Genomic DNA, 1,649 nt, shown 5'->3' with positions numbered 1-1,649 from the left:
GGGTGGGCTTTCACCCCACGGACAGGATTTCAAGGAGAAAAACTGTGAGGAGTCTCGCGTAGGGAGGCTGTTCCCTTTGCCGCGGCTGGGGGGTGATGCCAAGAGCAGTGGCCTGATCCTGCCTGGGATCCTGCTCGTTAAGGAGGAAGGTGCGAGTCAAACACTGAGGGTTTTGTTGGCACCTGGGGTAAAATAAGCAAGGTTAGGGACCTGCCCCTACCTGTGCCTGGGCTTGGCCGAGGGGTGAAGGACTTGGGGCACTCGTCGGTCTCTCTCCCACCAGTTGAAAACAAGACGCTGCCGCGCTCCAGCTCCATGGCTGCAGGGCTCGAGAGGAACGGCAGGACGAGGGTGCAGGCCATTTTCTCTCACGCTGCTGGAGATAACAGCACCCTCCTGAGCTTCAAGGAGGGTGACCTCATCACACTGCTTGTGCCGGAAGCCAGGGACGGCTGGCATTACGGAGAGAGCGAGAAAACAAAAATGTGAGTGCCGTGGCCATCCCTGTGAACCGCTGCACCCCGGGTGCAGCCTCTTCTGGATCCTCCATGAATAAACATGGGTTTGGCTTCATCCCCTGCCTTTACCTTTCAGGAGGGGCTGGTTTCCTTTCTCCTACACGCGGGTCCTCGACAGCGATGGCAGCGAGCGGGTCCACACGAGGTAGGAGCATCACGCGGGTGCCGTGCCGGGTGCCCCTCCTAGGGCAGGCTTGTGGGCTTGGGATGGGAATACTCTGCTTCCCCTGGACATGATGCACGTTGTTAGGAGTAACTCCCAGCCCAAGCGGGTGATAGCTGGCTCGGAGGGGAGCTTTGGCCATGGGGGTCCCCTGCCGTGGGTGGACGGGCAGCCTGGGGGTCTCAGCCCAGGATGGGCTGGTGCTGATGCTTCTGCTTTGGGTCCCCCCACCCAGCCTGCAGCAAGGGAAGAGCAGCAGCACCGGCAACCTGCTGGACAAAGACGACATCGCCATCCCGCCGCCTGACTACGGCATGGCCTCCCAAGCCTTCCCGGCGCAAGGCGTCAACACCTTCAAGCAGAGGCCGTACAGCGTGGCCGTGCCCGCCTTCTCCCAGGTGAGTCCGCAGAGCAGCGGGGGCTTCTCCCACTTCGGGGAGGACTTTTTATAAATGGGAGATGCTTGAGCAAAGTCCTGGGCGTTAGTCCCTGCTGGGGCCCTGCACGCGCGCGGTGACCCGGGTGTCTGCGGCGTCTCCGTCCCGCCTGTGGTTTTAAAGCAGAAGGGTGAAATGTGTTAAAGCATCTTCTCAGTCTTGGCGTGGTGTAGACCACGGGGAGGTGAAGGAGGGCTGCTCTCCAACCTGTGTTCGTTGTTTGTAGGACTACCTATTGCCCTATGGTTGTGCAATTAAAGACTATTCCAGTGGCCTCTGCCAACCACCCTCTGCTCACTACAAGCCTTACACTAGGTCGACAGCTGTAAGTCCGAACGCACGCAATGTTTCCCTTGGGGTTTACAGGCAGTTGGCTGTTTTTGCCTGGTGACCTGTGTGCCTTGCCCGGGGCCCCGTCTCCTGCTGAGCATCTCCTGGGGCAGAAGGGATGGGGGATGCAGGGAGGCGGCGGGAGAGGAGAGCAGCGGATGGGGAGGACCAGCCGGTTTGGCTGACGTGGGCAGAACGGGC

At 60.5% G+C, this 1,649-nt stretch overlaps 1 protein-coding gene across 1 annotated transcript in view; it reads left to right on the top strand.

Moving 5' to 3' along the window:
- BAIAP2 (BAI1-associated protein 2) overlaps nucleotides 1-489 on the top strand; it is a 30,705-nt gene extending 30,216 nt beyond the window's left edge. The window contains exon 8 of the mRNA XM_009324576.1: nucleotides 284-489. Coding sequence (XP_009322851.1) covers nucleotides 284-489 — 206 coding nt within the window. The remainder of the gene's footprint in view (nucleotides 1-283) is intronic.
- The last annotated feature ends 1,160 nt before the right edge of the window (nucleotides 490-1,649 follow it).

The sequence above is a fragment of the Pygoscelis adeliae genome, unplaced genomic scaffold (assembly GCF_000699105.1).
Source record: "Pygoscelis adeliae isolate BGI_AS28 unplaced genomic scaffold, ASM69910v1 Scaffold445, whole genome shotgun sequence".
NCBI classification, from domain to species: Eukaryota; Metazoa; Chordata; class Aves; order Sphenisciformes; family Spheniscidae; genus Pygoscelis; species Pygoscelis adeliae.
This window is presented reverse-complemented; position numbering and strand designations above follow the sequence as displayed.